The 20,216-nt window shown below is 46.5% G+C and overlaps 4 protein-coding genes across 5 annotated transcripts; 3 read left to right on the top strand and 1 right to left on the bottom strand.

Moving 5' to 3' along the window:
• Positions 1–4,440: 4,440 nt before the first annotated feature.
• On the top strand, positions 4,441–5,076 carry LOC101768202. The gene has a single exon (XM_004958004.2). The coding sequence runs from the start codon at positions 4,541–4,543 to the stop codon at positions 4,865–4,867; it is 327 nt and encodes a 108-aa protein (XP_004958061.1). The 5' UTR covers positions 4,441–4,540; the 3' UTR covers positions 4,868–5,076.
• A 1,236-nt stretch (positions 5,077–6,312) lies between these two features.
• Positions 6,313–8,169, top strand: LOC101766993 (cytochrome c6, chloroplastic). Its single transcript, XM_004958001.3, has 5 exons — positions 6,313–6,668; positions 7,427–7,515; positions 7,604–7,635; positions 7,721–7,784; positions 7,895–8,169. Exons 1-5 carry the CDS (start codon positions 6,434–6,436, stop codon positions 8,033–8,035), a joined length of 561 nt encoding a protein of 186 aa, XP_004958058.1. The 5' UTR covers positions 6,313–6,433; the 3' UTR covers positions 8,036–8,169.
• A 115-nt stretch (positions 8,170–8,284) lies between these two features.
• Positions 8,285–13,809, top strand: LOC101767392 (uncharacterized protein At4g19900). Its single transcript, XM_004958002.4, has 5 exons — positions 8,285–9,597; positions 10,898–11,047; positions 12,112–12,249; positions 12,522–12,716; positions 13,082–13,809. Exons 1-5 carry the CDS (start codon positions 8,420–8,422, stop codon positions 13,266–13,268), a joined length of 1,848 nt encoding a protein of 615 aa, XP_004958059.1. The 5' UTR covers positions 8,285–8,419; the 3' UTR covers positions 13,269–13,809.
• A 14-nt stretch (positions 13,810–13,823) lies between these two features.
• LOC101767793 (obtusifoliol 14-alpha demethylase) lies at positions 13,824–16,480 on the bottom strand. 2 transcript variants are annotated; one of them, XM_004958003.2, is made up of 3 exons: positions 16,321–16,480; positions 15,192–15,719; positions 13,824–15,084 (listed from the first exon to the last, which is right to left on the bottom strand). In XM_004958003.2, the coding sequence occupies exons 2-3, from the start codon at positions 15,675–15,677 to the stop codon at positions 14,056–14,058; spliced, it is 1,515 nt and encodes a 504-aa protein (XP_004958060.1). In that variant the 5' UTR covers positions 15,678–15,719; positions 16,321–16,480; the 3' UTR covers positions 13,824–14,055. The 2 variants fall into 2 exon arrangements, with proteins under 2 accessions (XP_004958060.1, XP_022679861.1); XM_022824126.1 differs by having other exon boundaries at positions 16,349–16,480.
• Between the last annotated feature and the right edge of the window lie 3,736 nt (positions 16,481–20,216).

Raw genomic sequence — 20,216 nt, 5'->3', positions numbered from 1 at the left:
AAATGAATCGCAGCGTTTGGGGATAAATACTAGAGGCAATTTTGAGTATGGACTCAATTTGACAGCAACTCGTACAAGGTAACGGTTGACAACCAAAATTGACAGGATCTAGACAGACTGGTCACAAAACCGGTCAGACTGGTCTGACCAAAGTGCTCAAAATACAAATTGGATTTCATCATTGTGTAGCTCTCATCGAGCAGATCAAAATGCATACGTAGAACACCCAATTTGGAGTTCGGATGAGAGAGTTATGACCTCAGGAAAATCTGCACCCAGGAAAACCGATCAGACCGGTTAGCCAGGGCGGTCGGACCGGTTTGGTCTGTGTAGTCCGAGTTAGGACTTGTTTTTTGACACGGGATTTGTTAGGGTTTCGACTCTAACGGGGCAAGATCTCCCCACCCTATAAATATAAAGGGCCACAGCCGATTGAGAGTATCCAATCGATCAAAAATATTATCAATCTACTATTTTGCCTTTTTACCTTTTCTCTTTGCCCTAGCTTTTCCAATCCCCATCTACTATTCTTCCTTCGTCTCTACGACGTTTAAGACGTTCTAGGTGGCCTGCTGACCCTACAACAACCCAAGGTGCGCATGTCCTGACGGGGTTCCTCCTGGGCGACCCTTCGTTGGTTTTCTTTGCCGGGCTCGCCGGCAAAACCGGTCTGACCAGCCCGCGCAGAGAAGCTACAAGGAGCCCCTCCACGTGCCGCACGTTCGAGCGCGTTCATGTGTTGGCCTGATTTTAGCGCCAATACATTTTGACGACTCCGTTGGGGAAGAAAAGAGATAAATCGGCTGCCATGGCTGGTTCTAATTCTAAACGTAGCGAGATTGATAAGTCCAACATCGTCAGGCTAGATCTAAAAAAGATTGCAGCCGACGAACACAAGGCTCTTGAAGAAGAGCTAAGAAGAATTGCAGAAGTTGCAGCATAAGAATTGGAGCAACGCAAGGAAGAAGCAACAAAGAAGTTCTTGTCGCACTTCGAGGAGGATCGTCATGGCTATGTCATAAAGACTAAGGACATCACCTTCGATACTCCACCACCTAAGGTACAAACCAATGTGAGCACATCATCATCGCCATCTCCTTTTGTTACCGTAAATGATCTTACTATTGTAATAGACAACTTGCGCTTATCGATAACAAAAAGTGTGCAAGATATGGTAGATAAGAGCAATGGTAAACGGGTTGAGGGGAGTAATGATATTGTATCTGTTTCTAATACTATACTACCTCAAATCCCATCTTGTAGTGCATCGGCAGCACCCGTAGTAGGGCCTCAATATGGCATGCCATTGAACTATTTCGTGGGACAAACACCTCCACCTCAATCTGGTCAGATTACACTGGTCAGACCGCATGGTCCAACCGGTCAGACCGGTCTAGGTTCCATATGCATCATCTCCGGAGCCTATAGCTACTATACCTCCCATTCAGGCTGGCTCTGGCCAATCTAGTGAGGTTCCTGGTTTTATAGCTCCATATACTAGAGTAGCTCATGGAACTCTGCTCGTGGTTCCTGTTGGAGTGGGTGTTTCTTATGATTCCATGCCTAATCCACAAATTAGTAGTCATTTGCGACATAATGTTCCTAATCCACTTGTACAATAGAATATGTTGCAATCGAATGCTTCTACATCACAATCATCTAGGCCAACCACTATTAGGTTTAATATCAATCTTGCTAAAAAAATGAAGGAGGATTATGGAATAGAAGTAAAACATAAGACTCGTACATATCAAAAGCCGTATCCCTTAAGTTTTGATTTGGTTTCTTATCCTTCTGTCCTCATTTTGTGAAATTTAGCAGGGATGATAGCAAAACTACTTGGAAGCACATTAGTCAATATATTGCTCAATTGGGAGAAGCTAGTTCCATAGAATAAATAAAAGTGCGATTATTTTCTTTATGTTTAACTGGAACTGTTTTTTCATGGTTTGCTTCATTACCTGTTAATTCTATTCATACTTGGGAGCAATTAGAGCAAAAATTTCATGATCACTTTTATAGTGGAGATAAGATTGAGTCATTTAACATCGGATAGGCAAAAGCATGATGAATCTATTGCTGATTATATTAGAAGGTTTAGTGATACAAAAAACCATTATTATAGTCTTGTTATCTCCAAGAAGGATCTTACTGGATTAGCTTTTAATGGATTGCGATCCCATATTAGAGATAAATTGGAAGGTCATGAATTTGCTAATGTTAACCAAGTCTTGCAAAGAGCTTTGGCTCAAGAAAGCCAAAGTAAAGATACTCGGCTCAAATCTGATCGTCCTAATATGCATATGCTAAATTATGATTCCTCGGAAGATGAGAGTAAAGAAGTGTATGTTGTTGAATTTGTATGGACACCAAGTGATACACCAAGCAGTTGTGTTTCTCTTAAGCCGGTCTAGAAAAATTGGCAAGGTGAGGTGAAATTCACTTTCGATGTGTCTAAATGTGATAGACTCTTTGATGAACTAATGAAGCTTGGAAAGATTAGGTGTTCTCATACTATACCTCAGTTGATGATTTAAAGCGGCATGCTTATTGCAAGTGGCATAATTCATTTTCTCATGCTACTAATGACTGCAATGTTTTCCATAGACATATACAATCGGTCGTCAATGAAGGACGATTGAAGTTTTACGGAATGCAGATTGATCAAAATCCCTTTCCTATAAACACTCTTGAGTTAACAAATCCCAAAGTACTTTTTCGGCTGGATCAAGCTGAAAAAGCTAAAGGGAAGAATGTAATCATTGTAGAGGAGAGGCCTGAGAAGAAGGTGCCACTGAAGAAAATCCCTCAAGTTGTAGCAAAGGATTTGACGCTCGGGGGGAGGAGTCAAGAATAAGAAAGCCGACAGCACGCCAACCGGTCTGACCGGTTCTTAGGCCGGTCTAACCGGTGCCTCCAGTAAGCCTGGAGGCGCCTCCAAATCCAAGAATAGAGTAAGGTTGAGCTTTGAAGAACTTCTAGCCAAGTACAAAAGGAAGGGGGCTGCTCAGAAGCGAAGGAGTCAGCCAAATGGTGCTAGAGATGCAAAAGCACCACCAAAACATGAAACGCAACAAGGTATGTGCCAACAACAAGATAATTTTGCTACTACACCATAATCTTTTGTTGGATCAGTTATGCCATGATCTTGGTGTTATTCTTGCTATTACTCACCTGCTGATTATAGTAGTATGTACATGCAACCATATATGATTCAATATCCTATTTCATATCCAAACTATGATGCATTAGAAAGACCAGTCACTTGCAATAGCAATCTGGTAAAAAATAATGTATGCTGCTGTTGGACAGTGTGAGAGTAGTAACAAGCAAAATTCTAAGTGTATACAACTAAGGTGGTGTCCCTCAGGTTATCCCACACTCAAAAAAGAAGATTACAAAGGATGCACAAGTGAGGAGTAACAAACTGAAAAGAATCCGGCTAACCCAAAACGGATCAGGAAGGAGTGGAGGCCGAAGCAGGTAAATGCAGCATTGATTTGAGCAAATCAAGTATATGGCCGATAGGATGTTATTGCCCTTAGAAAAAAAATATATATGGCTGATGTTTTGTTCATCATCGTTCTTAGACAATTTTGGTCCAAGAGAGTATTTTTTGGCACGTATACTTTGCAAAAAAAAAATGGGAGGCATGTGTTGACGACCAAAATTGATAGGATCTGGACAGACCAGACACAAAAACCGGTCAGACTAAGTACTCAAAATGCAAATTGGACTTTACCATTATGTATCTCTCGTCGAGTAGATCAAAATGCATATGTAGAACGTCCAATTTGGAGTTTGGATGAGAGAGTTACAACCTCAGAAAGATGTGTACCCAGGAAAATCGGCTAGACCGGTTTGCCAGGACGATCAGACCGGTTTGGTCTATATAGTCCAAGTTAGGAGTGGTATTTTGATACAGGATTTGTTAGGGTTTCAACTCGTAAATGGGAAGACCTCCCTATCTTATAAATATAAAAGGCTATGGTCGATTGAGGATATCCAATCGATCAAAAACATTATCAATCTACTATTTTACCTTTTCTCTTTACCCTAACTTTTTCGATTCCCATCTACTATTCTTTCTTCGTCTCTACAACGTCTGAGGATGTTTTAAGTGGCCTGCCGACTACAGAGGAGTGCAACGAGCCCCTCCGCGCGCCGTAGGTTCGAGCGCGTTTGTGTGTTGGCCGATTTTAGCGCCGCCGGTAACGTCACAAGCTAATCGACGGAAAAAAAGTGACCAGATGAACCGGGGAAATTTGTCGTTTACCATCTGACGCTTGGATTTGGACCTCACAATCACAAGACCTGTTGCCAGTCCGAAGCAATCTCTCTTTTTTTTTGAGGGGGGTCCGAAGCAATCTCATGGGTCGATCCATCATTAACTGGGCTTGCGAGAAATTCCTATGGGCCGCCGATCCATCGTCTTTATCGGGCCTCTGAGAAACTTGTCGGAGAAACCTCTGGAGAGTCCAGAGGAAAAGAAGAGATCACGCCGGAACCGAGCGGCGCCGCCGATCTCCCACCAAATCCCATGACCGGTGGCAGCGGCGGGCGACGGGACCGCGAGCCTGACCCAGACGCCTCGGCGGCGCTGCCCGTCCCGTGGCCCTGCGCCTCGACGCAGCGGGCGCTCGCCGAGTGCCACCGCCGCGCCGCCCGGGGGCCGCTGCAGCCGGAGGTGCTGTGCCGGCACCTGAACCGGGCGCTGGCGGAGTGCGTTGTGACCGCGTGCTGCCCCGACGAGACCGAGGCCGTTCGCACCCTCTGCGGCAGCGCCGGCACCGCGCTCAAGCGCACGCAGTGCCAGCGGGCGCGCATCGACCTCTCCCTCTGCCTCGAGGCACATCAAGAGCCCTGATCTCTCTGAGCAATCTCATCCGGCACAGGCGTACAGCTATTTTATTTGATGATCAAACCATGTCGTTCTATGTGTAATTCACTTATTTTGTAGGATGTAATTTTGTTGTGGAACATTGGAAGCCCAACCAATTCTGCACAAAACTGTACATTAGAGATGCAACATTATAGATGCAGCAGGAGTGAACTAATAAAACATGTGTTTTGGTATGTGCATGGCTTTGATACGAAATTCATGCTATGATCATGAGTTTCCAGTTGTATTCTTGGAAACAGATCATGAGTTGCTATTTGCTTGCTGTTGATTTAGAGTAGTGTAAAGCAACTTCAAGCAAAGTTTGCTTAATTGCTATTAATTAGTAAACACTTCTTCAGATACATGCACATTAATTTTTTTCAGATTCGTTGTGTGGATTTTGATATTCTGAATGCCTAGAAACTTAGGCTGCCATTAAAACTATGGAGACATTGTGATGGAGATGTTGTTTTTGCTTCTCTATGAAAGTGCTGATGTTACATTGGCCTTATCTGTTCATGGACCAACAGAATACCATTATTTTTACCTGTAATTTGATTTCCTGAGTTCTATTTTCTATGAAAGTGTGTGTTGTTGTAGCCTGCAGCAAGACAAGCCAAAACAGGCCAAGCGGGCCAGGCTGCACGCACGAGCGCGACTGATAGCGCGTTATACTTTTCCCCAAGATACTTCACAAGTTTGAGATCTGACCATGCATTTTACTCATTTCTAAATAAGCCTATATCTTTTAAATCTTTCTTCGCTATTGATTACAAGTCTATCACATGTATTTCAACACGTCTTGGTCTAGTGTAATTGACCTCTGGATATTTTTAACCAACTACACTTCCTTATGTCTCTTGTTGGATGTTGTTGATACCAATTCAGAGTTGATGTTTTCAATTTTGCAATATCCCCCCCCCCCAAAAAAAAAAAACTAGCATAATGATACTTGTGCGGTTTTGCTTGAGAAGTGTAATCATGATGTTTGAGAGGCCTTCTATTCATCGATTGTGATTAATATTCTGATTTTATATGTCAGTTTGCAGTTTGATTAAAGATTCTGGTTTCACATGTGAGTTTGCACCTTGTTCATATACTGTGGCGGGTCGGCAGTGAGCGCACTTGAAGTGTTTTTACCTGCCATTCAAATGCTAGCAGCTAACCATGATTCGGAATCCTTTTGTGGTTGTAACATTAAGTCAGGACTCAAAATGATGCTGTGAATTTGAAAATCTGGATTCTTTAACATGCAGTTTTGTCGGTGGATAATTCTGTTCTGTTTCGACTTTCGAGACCTTGCCGAAACTTGCTTGCTGGGCTATTTGGGCCAAACGTCGTGAAGACAGATACATTAGACGCATGGCCCAACCCAACCCAGTCCGATCCCACCTGCCCCCTGCAGAGCCTACCACGTGGCGTCCACTTGAACCATAGCAATCGGCAGCTTCGTCGTCCCTCGTCCGCTCCGGCGCTCCTAGATTTGCCTCGTTTTGTCGACTTGTATCTTCCACTGCGACGGCGGAGGACGCCGGGCACGCGCTGCGCGCGATGTACGGGCTTCCTTCGGCCGCGCGGCCCCAGCTACCGCCTCAGTTCGCCTGCTTCGCTTCTTCCTCCGTTCCTCGGGTGAGGGCGGCGCCAGCGTACTGCTGCGCCAGCCTGAAGCAAGCGCGCCCTTCCGCCGTCGCTGCAGCCGTGACGGGGCGCGCGGCCGCGCCACTCTTGGCTGCGGCGCTCCTCCTTGCAGCTGCGCCCTATGGCCTACCTGCTACTATCCCTCCAGGTTTCTCCAAGCTCTGATTGTTGTTGCAAGATGCGCAAGCCTTCATGTTGCTGCTGCTGTTGTGTGTGTTTGCTGCATTGCGTATTTACATGTGAAATCGTTGCTGGTACTGTTGGTTTCTTGGAAAGTTGGAATTTTGGACATACTAGTCTACGGAGTACTGCCCTGGCATTTGAGGGTGTGTTTGGTTGCATGCACCAAATGATGCATGCATGGATGATTCTGGATGGGGTGGTTCAACCAATTTGCTTGGACCATATGGTTCTAGAGTAGAATAATGTATTAAGTAGGATGGTCTTATCTTGGATGAGTTGGTCAAACAAAAGGATCATTATTATTTTGAATTATTTCATATATGAATCAAATGATACAACCAACCAAACACACCCTGAGGTTTGATTGTTAGTTATTGGACAATGGTCTTTATCTTAAAAAAAGTGATTGGACCGTGGTAGACTGGCAGTTGGTTGGTAGTTGGTTCTCACGCACGCATGGTTGTTGTGGGCTTGTAGCGCATATAGGCTCAATGCGAGATGTTAATAAGCGGTGAAAGGCATGATCTCTATGAATTTAGCTAAAGAAGGTAAGTACTTAGTCTGCAGGCATACCAGCAAAGCTATCGCATACTGAAACTTGCTCCCCTAATCAAGAAAGGAAAAGGAAACTTAATCTAGTGTAATGCATATTACATAAGGCGTTCATACTAGTTGGAATTCAGGCTGATCGATGTTTTGCCCCCCTCTCTCCCTATTGGACAGCATTTGCCCAACCAGTTTCAGAAGGCGCAGCACTGTTCCGGAAGGCCTGCATCGGGTGCCACGACATGGGAGGAAACATCCTACAGCCAGTGAGCTGCTGAAATCCTTGTGTGGAGCACAAATCTGTTATAAGTTCTGATCATCGTTTGTTCTTAACATGCTGCTTGATCATGCCAGGGAGCCACTCTTTTCCTGAAGGATCTCGAGAGGTAACCTGCCATATGGCAAACTGAAGAATCTGCTGCGGTTTAATTGCTCACTGTTACTAACGCAAAGGAGGCAAACTTGCTGCAGAAATGGAGTCGTTACAGAGGAGGAATTGTATAACATCACATACTACGGGAAAGGGAGGATGCCGGTGAGTTAAACCGTCTGGAGTGGCTATCTTTGCGTTCTTCAATTAGCAAACTAGTTGTTTTGGAGAAGAAGAAGATGAACTGAAATAGTGGCATGTTTGATTTTGGTCAGGGCTTTGGAGAGAAATGCACCCCAAGAGGACAGTGCACCTTCGGCCCCCGGCTATCTGAAGATGACATCAAGCTCCTAGCCTCGTTTGTCAAGTCACAAGCCGAAAACGGGTGGCCAAAGATCGAAGGTGATGGAGATTGATCGGCTGAGCGAGGAGAAGACACTGTTTGTTCTGAACTTGTAATTGTCTCTGTTCTCTGAACTTCTGAAGTTGTAACCTTCTGGTATCTGTTTTCTGAACTTCTAAAATCTAGCCTGAGTTTAGAACAAACAAATGTGAGCAGTGACCCCTGATCCAACCAAGTTCAGTGGCCAGTGGGGCTCAGGGTTCGCTAGTCACGATCTAACAAAGTCCCAGGTCAGCTTCCTGACGAGAGGGTTGGTGAGGTTGGTTGGTGATGCCGCGCGAACTGCTACCAGGCGTCGGCGTGGTTTAAACACGAAGAAATCCCCCGTCGCGCGGCTGCTGGTGCGGGGGAGGGGAAAGCGGCGTCGCAGCTTGCAGCGGCCTCCCCTCGTGCCGACATGCTGCCGCGCACGCACTCCCACCCGGCGCGGCGGCGCTCCGGGCTGGGCCCGCAGCTCTGCGCCGCCGTCGCCGCGCTCCTCCTGCTCCTCTCCCTCGCCGTCCTCCACTCGCGCCTCTCGTCGTCGTCGTCCTCCACCTTCCCCACCTCCCGCTCGCACTCCACCACCGCCGCCGACTCCAACTCCTCCGCCGCCCTCCTCGCCGACGAAGACGTCGACGAGGACGTGGCCGCCGCGCTCGACCCGCTGCTCACCGTCACCACCACCACCGCCACCGACGGTGGCGGAGGCTCCGTCGCCAACCCCGACGACGACCGCATCGACGAGCTCGACGTGCTGGACGAGGACGCCGCGGGCGCCGACGCGGCCGACGACGCCTCCGCCTCCGCGGCGGCCGCCACGTCCCTCGTCTGGGATCACGTCGCCGGCGCAGCCCGCCTGCCGTTCCGCCTCCCCGCAGCCGGCGAATCCCTGTCCGCTGGGCTGCCCCGCCTCGACTCCCCGCGCCGGATCGCCGCCGCCGCCTTCGGATCGGACGACGAGCTGGTGGATCTGGAATTGCGGGTGGAGATCTCGTCCATCGCCGGCATCGAGGACGCCCTACTCCTGAAGCCCGCTTCCGCCAAAAGCGCCGAGACGAGGCTCCGGGCTGGGTGGGCGCGGTGGCTCGAGGGTAAGGCCGACTACCTCCGGCGCGATCGCATGCTCCGCTCCAACCTGGAGTCCCTCAATCCGCGCAATCACCCGCTGCTCCAGGACCCCGACAGCCCCGGCCTCACCTCCCTCACCCGTGGGGACCGCATGGTGCAGCGGATGCTACTAGCTGAGCTCGACAAGCCCGCGTCCAAGAATTTTGAGCGGCGTAGGCTCCAATCTTACGAGAACAAGCAGGGCATGAGAGCAACTGTGAAGGAGAAGCAACAGAAGGGGAGGAGGTGGGGATATTTCCCTGGCATTGATCCACATTTGGGGTTCTCGGAGTTCATGGAGAGATTCTTCGAGCTTGGGAAGTGCTCCATGAGGGTGTTCATGGTCTGGAACAGCCCACAGTGGGCGTATGGTGTCCGACACCAGCGTGGACTCGAGAGCCTGCTCAAGCAGCACCTGGAAGCCTGTGTAGTCATGCTATCGGAGACGCTGGAGCTAGAATCCTTCCGGGAATTTGTGAAGGAAGGGTATGTTCTGTTGATACACAACTCTAGCCTCCATATCTTTAGAATGCACTTAATTGAAATTGTTAATTTAGTAGCTAACAGCCTAACACTAGACCCTAAACAAAAGAAAATGCATAATTCGAACCCGAAAACGTGAAACATCTTGCTAGCAATTCTGAATTGGTGTTGTATTATATAGGATCTACGTAGTATTTAAGGATTGAATTCAGTTTATCAGGATGTCGAATGCATATATTGTACATTTGCACTATGAGAAAAAACAGGATGCACTATTATTGATTCTCGATTTTTATCAGATCTACATGTTGTCCACGTATCCCAATCAGTTTATATGCTGAAATGCATTTATATTGCAGAATAAGTATACTATAGGATGTTGTTTTATCAATTCTCGTGGATGAGTGAAGTCGCATCATATAGTTGGGGTTGTATGAAACACATCTTTTCCTGATGACATGATTTTGTTTACAAGTTATCATTTCTCAAATATTGCAAATGATACACCTAGAACTTGATTAACCTTTGCCGTTTGCCACCCAACTTTTAAACTTTCCACCCGTTTTACACTTTTTCCTGATTGGTTTGCTTTAAAACGCAATCCAATGGATGTAGCTCATGAAGTGTAGTTACTTGTTTATTGTCCTGTATGGACACTGATTGTCATGCATGAGCTAATGTAACGTAAATAGCAATTTCTGTAATTAGAAGTACCTGTATCTTTATTCCCCTTAATTAGCTGAAAGGTGATTGTGTCACCTGTCTAGGTGGCACCTAGACTGTAGATGCCACCATCCCAGCCTCCTGCCTACCTCCTAACTGCCATCTGGCCTGTGAGCAGCTCTGAGGCACCACCCCATCGCTTGCCTAGTGTCTAGTATTTTTCAGGAAAGGGATGCTGTTCACCGCTAACTTTGTGGCAAGTTATTGGCAGTGTCATTTGTAGGAACATTTATGGATTTGTCTTATTACAATCTACTAATTGCAGGGGTCAAACTGTGTATTTTCAGGATTAACCTCACTTAATTATATAATTAAACTATCTTTTATTAGCTTAGAATTACATCTGAACTCTTAAAAACATTACATGTTAGACACTGTGACTTGTATGTACTTTGCTTTTCTTCTTCTTCGAATGAACGGGTATGAGATTGTGCGCCATTTCTATTAGTAAAGAGTATGTACTTTGCATGACTCATTAATACTATGAGCCTTGCTTGTAACCAGTTTAAGTTATAATTATTTTAGCTACATCCATGTCCACATACGAGTTGCTATTCATAGAGCTATATTTCTCTTGCAGATATAAAGTTGCTGTTGCAGTGCCGGATCTTGACGAACTTTTGGAAAGCACTCCAACTCATGAGTTTGCATCAGTGTGGTATGAATGGCGGCAGACAAAATATTACCCGTTGCACTACAGTGAGCTAGTACGCCTTGCTGCTCTTTACAAGTAAGACAATACAAAAACTCAAGTACACAAGTTCCAGAAGTTGTTTGGAGACATGCACTGTTTGCTTTGCATTCTATCAGAAAAAAGAGCTTTGAGGGATAATGCTACATCTTTATATTTGAGCAGAAAAATCCTTTGCAGTAATTCTTGGCAAAAGAGTTACCTTAAGAAACAGATAATGAACAATTTTATCAGTCTAGGCTCTAGCACTCCTTATCAGCTTAGCAGGCAATTTGGCACCGAGTAAATAACATGAAAAGGGAAATTACCAGCTGAAAATACAGTAGTTTAAGTAACTCTGAACAATCAGGCATCTCCAGTTGTAATTTTGGAACTTCAGAACGATACTGAATTAGATCGGTTCACAAGCAGCAGAGAATCTAACAGAATGGTTGTTTGGGGAGTCATATTGTGAATGGACTATCTGATCATAACCCTGAAGTTTACTAACTTATTTGTCCGCCTCCACCTTTTCCTGCACAAGCACAAGGCTATAAAATGAGGGCTAGCTGCTAGTGTGACCCTACAAAAAACGAAAAGAGATGGTGCCACACTCCCATGTTGGCACAACCAATCCTAGAATTAGGTGGCCTCTCAAACCAAGCACCCCGTTAGGATGCGATTGTGCCCACTAATTAATACTACCAGAGCACCTTGTAGTTTGTGAAGTAAGCTTCAGCCGTACACACTGATTCTCAGTTCTTAACCCATTTGGTTTAGTTGAGAACTTGAGATATTATCTACAGAGAATGTCCTTATTTTTAGATCTGAACAATGGCAAATAGTTTGAGATTAAAACCATACCTTTTGTTATCAACCTTCCCAGTATAGAAAATAATTGATTGGCAAATAATGTTTGGAACTTTCTTTCACTAAATAGCTTGAAGCCTTTAACCTTAATTTTAATTACCAAACCAATAATATGGTAAGTATGTTTTCATGAATGTTGATGAGTGTGACACTGATATCAGCCAGAATTTAGAACATAAATGTAATCTTGAGTATTAGTTTGCTGTTCTTTGTGATGAATATGATTAATTTATTTCTCTATGCTTCGCATGCAGATATGGTGGAATATACCTTGACTCTGATGTTATTGTACTTAAACCTTTAACATCGCTCCGGAATACTATTGGTGCCGCAAACCATGTACCTGGAAATTCCAGTTATAGTGGCGCTGTGCTAGCATTTGAAAAGCATAGGTACAATGCTGTATGATTTTATCCTTCTATTTTTGATAAAACTTCATTTAAGTTAAATTATTTATACCATCATGTAATCTGTAACAAACAGATGAAGTCTGCATTTCTATTGATTCACAGAAAAAAAGGACAATATCCATATTTTCTTTTTAGTACACCAAAGTACTAAATATTATTTGTAACTAGGTGTCAGATGTGAGCACTTACATGATTGACTATGGCTACTGCTAGCACACATTTAGAGTTTCTCACTTCGTTTGTGCTGGTTGCAGCCCTTTATTGGAGGAGTGCCTTAAAGAGTTCTATTCGACATATGATGATACCCTCTTGCAATGGAATGGTGCTGAACTTATGACAAGAGTAATAAGCAATCTGTCTAGCAAGGCAGATGAAAATATGGGGCACCTTGACACAAAATTGGAACCCTCTGCTACATTTTACCCTATAAGTTCTACCAATATTATGAGGTATGATTTCTATTCATCCATCTGTGCTGACTATGTTTGGTCAATTTTACTACCCAGAAGCTATATTTTACAATTATCGGTTGCCATCTCACCCTGAAAGATAATATCAAATTATAATATTTTGTATCTAGTATTATAACACTTTTGCGTTTTATTCAGTCTTTTATCCTCACTTTTTCATGATCCTGAATTTCGTAGCTCATTTGTCATGTTCAACCACCTAAAAGCCCTCGGTGCTCCTTACATTTATTTGTTATATGTATCACTGTAAAGTAATTACCAACTCTTCATATGTTTGGCTGGAAGCTGAGTGCTAGCTACAAATCAGAGACATGCATACTCATCATGATGTTGTTGTACTGCAGATATTTTTCAGAGCCAGATAACATGGTCGAGAAAGCACACCATGATGCAATCTTTTCTAGGATTGTGAATGACTCCACCACTTTCCATTTTTGGAACGGCATTACATCTACGCTGGTGCCTGAGTCCAACAGTCTTGTTGAGAAGATCCTTAACCGTTACTGTCTCCATTGCCTTGATGTTTTATAGTTGCACAATCTGAAGTTCCAGCCAAGAATCTTCATTTTGGTTTAGAACACATATACAGAAGAAATCTTTCAATAGGTACTCAGAAGGCCATGGTGTATTGCTGATCTTTTATGGAAACAGTGTGGTGGGAAAAATACCAGCAGCATTGTGTATATATATTCTTTTCACCAAGGCTTGTGCTGGAGCTAGAAGCGAGTGCAAGTGTGTTGACTTAACTGTCGATAGCAAATCTGTCTACTGGCAATACAGAATGCAACAAGTAAAGGTATTTGGAACACTGAGTTTTGACTAGTTCGGTGCATTCTATTTTAGCACATTATATTTTGAAAATAGCATGATTCTTGTTCATGTAAGATGGGTTATTACAAAAGGTTTATGTACCGACTTCCTTTGGTTTATATAGGTTTCTGGTAAAGCTTTTTTTGTTTTTTTTTAAATGACGTGCAGTTAGCAAGGACTAGGGAACAAGAATGTAAACTGAGCATATGCAAATGATTATGGTGCAAATCTTGACTTTGCTGTGCTGTAAAATATTTTTTCCCCAAACACGTATTGTGCTGAAGAGACGACGAGGACTTTATTTAGTGGTATTACATAAACTAGCTCCTATCATACAAGGCTAACGACATGCGGAGTGCGCACAGTGGAATTCAGACCTTGGAACACTGGGATTCTTTTATATTCCTACGAGAATTGAACTGTTTCATGAATGCGAGATGTCTGATTCCGATTCTGTTCCATGAGAGCGGGATGTCTGATTTCCAAACAGAGCCCATGGCTCAGGGCATCAGGCAGCACTAGGCAGCTGCCGTCTCTTGTAGCTGACCATCACCTTCCCCTTGGGCCCCGGCATGACCACGTTCCAGTCCGTCTTGGGGAACGGCGACACCAGCTCCAGCTCGAAGTTCCTCAGCAGGTGGCTCCATATCACCTTGATCTGCATGTACGCGAACGCCTCGCCGACGCAGATGTGCCGCCCGGCGCCGAACGACGCGTACGCCAGCGCGCCGCCGGCCCTGTCCTCCGCCCTCCGTGGCCCGAACCGGTCGGGGTCGTACTTGTCGGGCTCCTCGTACACCTCCGGCAGCCTGTTGTGGATCACCAGCGGGCTCGCCACCGCGTGTCCCTCGGGCACCTCGTACTCGCGCCCGTCCCTGTCGCGCACCGCGAACCCCCGGCGCGCGTGGCGGAGCAGCATCAGCGCCGGCGGGTGGAGCCGCAGGGCCTCCTTGACGCAGCGGTGGAGGGTGTCCATCTCCTGCAGGGCGGCGTAGTGATCGGCGCGGCCGGCCCCGTGCAGCGCCGCGACGCGCGCCTGCTCCTCGACGGCGGCGCGCAGGTGCTTGGTGTGGGTGAGGAGGCGCGCCCCGGTCCAGGTGGCGGCGCTGGAGCTGTTGTGCTGCCCCGCGAAGAGAGCCGAGACGAGCATCCCGACGACCTCCGCCTCCGTCGTGCCGCGGCCGTCCTTGTACCGGGCGTCGATCAGGCACTGCAGCATGTCGTCGGGGCGGTCGGGGCGGCCGCCGTCGTCCTCGTTCAGGCGCTTGCGGGACCTGACGATGTCGGTGAATATCTCGCCGAGCCTGGCGCGCGCCGCGTCGCGGCGGCGGTGCGCGGGGATGGGTAGGTGCGGGAAGAGGATGGTGACGAGGCGCATCCCGTCGTTGAGCTCGCGGAGCAGCGTCCCGACCTCGCCGAACATCTTCTCCCGGACCGCGGCGCCCAGCAGGCACCGGCTGGTGATGAGCGTCACAACGTGCTCCAGCTCCTGCTTCAGATCAACCGTGCCGGACTGTCCCCATCTCGCGAAGTGGCTCTGCAGACCATGTTTAGTCACGTGATGACACGTAAAAAACCTATGTGTTCTACGAAAGCAACACGTGAATGTAGTGCTAGCTAGGTCGATGCATGATTATTACGTACCTCGACTTCACGGACCATGAGCTCGGCATAGGTCCTGAGCTTCGCCGGCTTCATTGCGTCGCCGAAGAACCTGAACTGCTCGCGCCGGGTGGCGTAGTCGACGTCGAAGGCGACGCCGGGGCCGAAGGTGGGGATGGTGAACTGGGAGACCTCGTCCTGGCTGATCTCCGAGTCGAACCCCTGGTAGAAATGGCTCGACACGTCCGGCCCGACCAGGAAGGTCACCTTCAGGTGGAGCAAGCGCACGGTGAAGACGCTTCCCAGCCTCGTGTAGCGGTCGCGGATCAGTTCCAACGTGCCCTTGGCGAGCAGTGCTGGCAGGTCGCCTAGGAGAGGGACCCCCGGAGACACGGGTGGAGGGGGGCGGCGTTTCCTTGTCGGAGTACCCGAAGATTGCTGTCGTCGTCTTGTGATCTTGGTCGCTAGGGCGACGATGAAGAAGAGAGCAAAGGCCAGCCATGTGGTTGTCGGCAAGTCCATGTCCATGACGGGATGGCTGCCGCGTCGCCCGCGTCGAGCCGCCTCGCCCTGCCGATCCGGGGGAGAGAGAGAGGAATAGGATAGGCGAGAGATGAGAGAGACGTCCTTGCTGTTTTACAATATGGGCCCTTAAATAGTTTACAGACAGCTAGACAAAACTATATTAAACATGACCAAATAAGTGTTTTACATGTCCTTAGATGATGATGTTGGTCGTGTATTTTTTTAGCTATAACTTTAAACATGAACCAAGAACGAGACCAGGTGATATCAGTCAATACTAGTGCAATTAAATAACTCCCATGGGCTCGGGCCTGGTGTTCACCAATGCTTCCTTAGCCAAAAAAAAAACATAACCCAATATGATTGCAACAAATCTCTGAAATCATAATTTAGGTTGCTAAACATACAACATCTATCAATTAAAGTTGGACAAGTATGACTGAACAAAACTACAACGTCATGCTCCCTCCGTTTCCAAATTGCAGGTCGTTTTGACTTTTCTAGATGTATAATAATATTTATGAACTAAAAATCTAAAACGACCTACAATTTGCAATGGAATGGAGGGAGTGTATTTTAAAATGGATGGAATACCAAATAGGAGGGACATGCAAGCAGCTGCCACGAAATTGTTGTTAGGACTTACTGCTAGAGATTCAGTTTTGCTAGAGTTCCTGCAGCCTTTACTCCTTCAGTGACACTTCTTGTGTTGATGGAATGGAATTGACGCGGCTTAGAGCAAAGGCATGGAAATATATGTGTGTTTAACCTGCTGAATCGTACAATGCTATAGCTAGCTACCTAACTCAGAGCTACTTGGCGATGGATGCAGGGAGGCCGAGAACGGTATTTGTAGAAGAAACCAAGACCGGAGCGATCGACCGAGGTCCCCTCGAAATCAATAGAAGGCATCATGGTGGGCGCCACTCTGTTTTCTGAATGCATGTGGTTATTCTTATTGGTGGCGTGCAGTGACGCCACATGACTACCTCCATATTCATTCGTTTGGGTGCTGCCGACCAGGGCCGGCTCTAGGGGAGGGGCCGGCCGTGCGACCGTCCGGGGCCTATGAAGCTGCAGGCCCAAAATCATATAGGTAATCAATACATATAATTTGGTTGGTGGACTTTGTTTCGACCTTTCTAAATGGCCCGCGTAACAACTGCGGCCTGCCTCCGTCCGTGCCAAATCAGGCCTGCCAAATTGCTCCGTGCCTGTGCCGTCCCTGATTCTGTATATGTATACGCTCCTGACCCCGTGGTTGTGCTGTCGCTGAGCACCGCGTCTAGAGCGCGTCAGAGGACACAGGCGAGCCGCGAGCGCCGTCAGGGTCAGAGGCAAGTGCTTATTTGAAGTTCAATATTTGTTTTCTTTTTCGTCAATTTCATCAAAAAGCAATCATTTAATTAATATTATTTCTTTTCGTGTAGTAATTCCATTCTTCGTCAATTGCATAGAAGGAGCAATGCCTTGAAGGAGAATCATGGTAATTCTATCGTCAATTGCATATCAGATTCTCTTAACTATTCCAATGACAGTAGTATCAGCCGAAAGTAGTTTCTCCATTTTGAAACTATTGAAAAACTATTTGAGATCAACTATGTCACAAGAAAGATTGAATGGCTTGGCTATGTGCAACATTGAGAAGGATGTTTTGGATGACATTAATCTTGATACTGTTCGTGAAGACTTTGCATCAAGAAATATATCCGAAGACGTTTTTCTACAAAGCACTAAAGCATTATATTTTTATTTGAGGTAATCATAATGGTTATTATTTTTAGTTTTTTTGTTACACTATTGTTATGTTTATGAGCTATATATATATATATATATATATATATATATATATATATATATATTGCAAAAATGATGCGTAGCTATCCTGCGTAGTTCGAAAAAATATATATATTGCAAAATAATTTTTATTATTCATACTATATACTTTAGTTTTGGTATTAAAAATTAGTTCAACGGGCCTTATCTTTATCTTTGCCCAAGGGTCTTCAAAATTATAGAGCCGGCCCTGCTGCCGACTCCCGAGTGTCAATCAGTTGGGCGCGCCGCAACGTGTCTTACCTTCAGATATACATTATATGTGGATGTTAACACTACGCTAGTAAGCATTTGTGCTGGCAGTTAAAATAGGTTTGTGCTAGCGGGTATAGCACCCGTCAGCAATCTTGAGCTCGCACAAATGCCGTCTATGCTGGCGGGTGCTTGCCTGCCAACACAGATGCTTTCTATGCTAGACGATTTCTGTGCTGGCGGGTGCTTATGCTGCCTGCTAGGAATATGTATTTTCTCATTCAATATATTATTCTCGTGAATTATTTATAATTTTTATTCCCATAAGTTATTTATAATTTTATTTATAATTTTTATTCCTGCCAGTTTTTAGCCGTTCCAACAACATAACAACAAACTTGAATAATAAATAATTCACATTATTCAAAACTGCATCGTACGTAATATATAATTCACACTATTAAAATTCCAACATTTGGAATAGAGCTATTCTTTGCCACGCTAATATTGAAACTACTACGCCCATCTACGAAGATTTGTGCACTCATCCGCCATCAACACGCCATCTTTATCAAAGAATGCTCCATCCTCATGACAAATCTCGCGTAGGATGAACCTCGCCATGTCCGTATAAATGTTGTCGATTTGTTTTTCTTCGATCTTGCTATAGTTATTGTCGATGGTAGGCATCTGTAGGTATACAGTAAATGAAGATTAGGATATATTACCATTAGGAAGTTAGCACATGGTAGTGTATCAGAGACTTACATCTTCAGGGTTCGTTCGGTACCTATCATTGTCAAGAATTATGAGTCAAGACTACGGCAAGTGAATTTGTTTTCTCTGCGCGTAAGGCTCGGATGGTTGCACGAGAGGACACGGGGTTTATACTGGTTCGGGCAGGAATAGCCCTACGTCCAATGTGGGGAGTTGCTCGTGCTACTCGTGCTGAGTTTGCAGTAGGGGTTACAAACAGGCGAGAGAGGGAAGCTGGTCCCAAGTCTTTGTGGGTGTGCACTGATGCTCGTGAGGAGAGGGTGTGAGTTGGGGGGTGTTCGGTTGGGTTGAGAGCTGTCCCTTGCTCGGTCCCCCCGTCCTCCTTTTATAACGTAAGGAAGAGACGGGCGTTACAATTGAGCCAGGAGTGAGGAGAAGTAAAAGAGATAAGCAAGTAAAGTAAAGTAAAGTAAAGTAAAGTACAAGGAGAAGGACCGAGTCCCCGGGGTCGCCGCCTTCCCTCTCGGTTTTTGTCTCTTGTCAGCATGATCGCCGGAGGGGAATGGATGTCGTTGGGCCCTGTAGACGACCCAGCGGTCGGCCGCTGTAACCGAGCGTGCAGGACGTGTGTGGTGACTGGCCACTGTAGCCATGCGCGGCGATGATGATGACTGGCCGCCGCAGTTGTGCACGTCGTGGAGGACGGTTGGCCCCTGTTGCTTCACGCTGCTGACCGGGAGGCGCGGCTACATGCCCCTGCCGCCGGGCCGAGCGTGAAACCGGGCAGCGCTCCCTCCTGTGCTAGGGGGCGTGGGCAATGAGTACCCTACGACGAACAGGGGAAGTAGAACGGTGCAGCTGTAGCCCCGTGCGGTCGTGGCTACAGTGTTCCGCCCGAAAACTATGGCGGGTCATGTCGAGGAGCACGGGCGCCTTTCTGCGCGTCAGAGTCGTATTCCGGATTGGCGCCCCATAGGTCGCATTTATGGCGAGATCGGTGGGGGCTCACGAGATCCGTGCCCTCGTCCGCTGGTCCGCGCCCGCCCTCGGGAGAGGCGAAGCTCTGTCCTGTGGGTCCGAATCCATCCGACCCCATGCGCCTGGGGTCGGGTGAGTCCGACCCCTGGCGCCTGGGGTCGGGCGAGGCGGAGCCTTGCGTCGAGGGGTCGGGCGAGTCCGACCCCTTCCGCCCGGGGTCGGGCAAGGCGGAGACCTGTCGCGAGGGATCAGGCACGTTCGACCCCTCTCACCCGGGGGTCGGGCGAGGCGAAACTCTTTCGGCTGAGATGAGGAGCAGCATCGGGGGTCGGGCACGTCCGACCCCTTGTCCCAGGGGTCGAGCAGGTTGGTGGAGGTTACTGTTGTCGGAGGTAGGCCCGGGCCCTTATGACCGTTGTTTAAGGAGTATAAGGAGGTCGTCAATATTTCCCCCCAACAGTACCTTCCATTGTTTTTGATGAACTCGCACATGTAATATCCGCATAGCACAGAGCCGAGAGGTTGCTTATGGCACTGCAATCAAATAGAAAAATGATGAGTTATTATTAATGACAAGTCTACATTATATGAAAAAAAAGTTTTTATGTTCTTACGAATCTATGATATATTATTTTTATAGCTTTCGTCCTTTTTGGATTGTGGACCCTGCCTTTTAGTATGTAAAGCTTGTACGCACTTTGAGGATATAAAGACAAGAGTTAGTAATATACGTTAGGTGCATAGAATGTCAACATGTATTTAAGTACTGCCGAGAAATGTCTTACTTTTGTATAATGCCTATAAAATCCTTGTACCTAT

This window comes from Setaria italica, chromosome II (genome assembly GCF_000263155.2).
Source record: "Setaria italica strain Yugu1 chromosome II, Setaria_italica_v2.0, whole genome shotgun sequence".
In the NCBI taxonomy this organism is placed as follows: Eukaryota; Viridiplantae; Streptophyta; class Magnoliopsida; order Poales; family Poaceae; genus Setaria; species Setaria italica.
The sequence above is the reverse complement of the archived record's forward strand: the minus strand, read 5'-3'. Positions and strand labels throughout refer to the sequence as shown.

Coding starts and splice junctions, on each gene's coding strand:
- LOC101768202 (XM_004958004.2), top strand. CDS start 4,541: ATGACCGGTGGCAGCGGCGGGCGACGGGACCGCGAGCCTGACCCAGAC.
- LOC101766993 (XM_004958001.3), top strand. CDS start 6,434: ATGTACGGGCTTCCTTCGGCCGCGCGGCCCCAGCTACCGCCTCAGTTC. Junction 7,636..7,720: donor TTCCTGAAGGATCTCGAGAG/GTAACCTGCCAT, acceptor AACTTGCTGCAG/AAATGGAGTCGTTACAGAGG. Junction 7,785..7,894: donor ACGGGAAAGGGAGGATGCCG/GTGAGTTAAACC, acceptor GATTTTGGTCAG/GGCTTTGGAGAGAAATGCAC.
- LOC101767392 (XM_004958002.4), top strand. CDS start 8,420: ATGCTGCCGCGCACGCACTCCCACCCGGCGCGGCGGCGCTCCGGGCTG. Junction 11,048..12,111: donor CGCCTTGCTGCTCTTTACAA/GTAAGACAATAC, acceptor CTTCGCATGCAG/ATATGGTGGAATATACCTTG. Junction 12,250..12,521: donor CTAGCATTTGAAAAGCATAG/GTACAATGCTGT, acceptor TGCTGGTTGCAG/CCCTTTATTGGAGGAGTGCC.
- LOC101767793 (XM_004958003.2), bottom strand. CDS start 15,677: ATGGACATGGACTTGCCGACAACCACATGGCTGGCCTTTGCTCTCTTC. Junction 15,085..15,191: donor TCATGGTCCGTGAAGTCGAG/GTACGTAATAAT, acceptor CATGGTCTGCAG/AGCCACTTCGCGAGATGGGG.